At 37.8% G+C, this 2,370-nt stretch overlaps 1 protein-coding gene across 1 annotated transcript; it reads left to right on the top strand.

Annotated features, from left to right (window-relative positions):
* The first annotated feature begins 290 nt into the window (after nt 1–290).
* On the top strand, nt 291–1,244 carry LOC140671358 (uncharacterized). Its single transcript, XM_072902607.1, has one exon. The coding sequence runs from the start codon at nt 291–293 to the stop codon at nt 1,242–1,244; it is 954 nt and encodes a 317-aa protein (XP_072758708.1).
* Nucleotides 1,245–2,370: the final 1,126 nt, after the last annotated feature.

Below are 2,370 nucleotides of genomic sequence, written 5' to 3'. Positions count from 1 at the left end.
TGAATTTTTTAAGTCTTTGGGATTTGTAGTACAAAATAATTGAAAGAATGATTGACATTTTGAACATTGAAAGCGAACCGATCTTTGACGACCGTATAGTAAAGATTGAAACTCATAAGTACAATCCATACGCAAATACAACACTTGGATATAGCGATGAGATACGGATACCTATACAGCATCGGGATTTGTACACGTTGCCGTGCGATAGCTTCCTGTACGTCGAAGGAAAATTGACGATAAGGAAAAAGGATGAGCTAATGATATAGGGAAATAATTGTGTTGCATTCATGTTTGATGAACTTCGATATGAACTCAACGGTGTGGAAATTGATCGCAACAGAAACATTGGAATAACTAGTACGATTAAAAACTACATTTCCCTTACACACGAGAGAAGTAAAATCTTGCACAATGCTGCGTGGAATATAGTTGCAAATAATGGTGACGAAGATTACTTCAATTTTTGCGTGCCGCTCAACATTTTGTTTGGATTTTGTGAGGATTATAAGCGCGTTGTGATTAACGCTCGTCATGAATTGATTTTAATACGTTCACGCAACGACAACAATTGTCTATTTGGAGTTCAGGCGGCTGAAGTTGAGATTGAATTACACAAAATACAATGGCGTATGCCTCACGTAATATTGAACGAAATTAGTAAACTATCCTTGCTACGAGCGTTGGACAGCGGGAGATACTTGATCATGAATTTCCGCTCGCGGGATCTATACGAATTTTCTTTGTTACACATTACGACCAAGCATTCGTGGACTGTGAAAACTGCCTCTCAGCTGGAGAAACTGCGATACGTAATCTTTGCACTACTGATAGAAAAAAATGTCACATCGAAAGATGTTACCAAATTCGACGACTGCAAATTGGCAAACGTTAAACTCTATCTAAACTCTGAATTTTATCCGTATAATGATTTAAATTTGGATTTTGATAAAAAGAGATACGCTATCCTATTCGACATGTACGCGCGTTTTCGTAAATCTTATTACGAATGCAATAATGATAATGTATTGTTTACTATGGTAAAATTTCTAGAGTGCGGTCCTCTCACGGTCATTGACTGCTCGCGACAAAACGAGTCTGTCAAAAATGCTACCGTGGACGTAAGGATAGAATTTGAATGTAAGCAAGACGTACCCGCAAATACTACCACATATTGTCTCATCTTGCACGATCGCATTGTCGAATATAACCCGTTGTCAAATGTTGTCCGCAAAATTATATGAATCAAGAATAATCCCCTCCAATGTTATAACATTATATCATTATAAAACTAGCGATACTCGATGGGAAGGTCCCGTTAGCACACATCCCGATAGCACACATACATATTGACCGATGCCTAGGGTAACCAGCACGGTTAGCCAATCAGAAGATTCTAATGTTTATTGGCCAATTAGCAGTGTGCGCTATCGGATCCCGTTCTATTCGATGATCAACATCAGTCGTCCGTCGTGGTTCTCACCAATATTATTTCATTATGGTTGTGCCAACGTTTGTGGATCTGCAAGGATTTATCGTTGGAGGAAAATTTATCATAAAAGAAATTGCGATTTTGACAAAGGGTTCTGTACCCTCTCATTATATTTTTACGAGTCTTACACCATTCCGTTTTCTCACGAGATTTGAGAGATCTCAAGTTGCATGGTTAATTGGAAAACATCACAATCTGCAATGGGAAGATGGAAACATTCCATACTACATGGCCAAACGTTTAATCACTGACGCCGTAATGTTGAAAGATGCATCTTCTCGAGTGTATGTCAAAGGACATGAAAAACGAGAATGGTTGGCAAATTAACTGGAAGACGATGCGAGAATCGGTCTTATTATCGAGACATTGGATAACGACTATGATGACGTTTCTGCTTTAGATTAATTAGATGCTACTCTGCGTTACGATAGACATGTACGAAATTGCGCTTTACAAAATGTATTTAAAATATTCAATTGGTGGTCGAATCATCATCATGAAGGTTCAATCAACCCATATTTACATTAAAACTATACTTCAAGTATTATTTTCTATATTCTGTAATTAATTTTTTTTTATTTTGAATGAATTTGGAATTTTTATACATTTATATTTCTTTTACTGTCGCCTTCTCCTTTGCTCTCTTCTTTCCTTACCATCATGCTCTCTCCTTTCCTTACACATCATACTCTCTTTGTCTTACGCCTATAGCGCTGTCCTTTTCTCACCATGCGCGCTCTCCTTCCCGCTATCCTCCTTCCTCTCTATTCTTTATCTCGCACCCATATTTCCTACCAACATGCTCTCCTTTTCTTATCATCATGCACTCCTTGTCCTACACAACAGCAACTTCATTCTTACACCACATCATACTATAG

The sequence above is a fragment of the Anoplolepis gracilipes genome, chromosome 11 (genome assembly GCF_047496725.1).
Source record: "Anoplolepis gracilipes chromosome 11, ASM4749672v1, whole genome shotgun sequence".
Taxonomy (NCBI): Eukaryota; Metazoa; Arthropoda; class Insecta; order Hymenoptera; family Formicidae; genus Anoplolepis; species Anoplolepis gracilipes.
The sequence above is the reverse complement of the archived record's forward strand: the minus strand, read 5'-3'. Positions and strand labels throughout refer to the sequence as shown.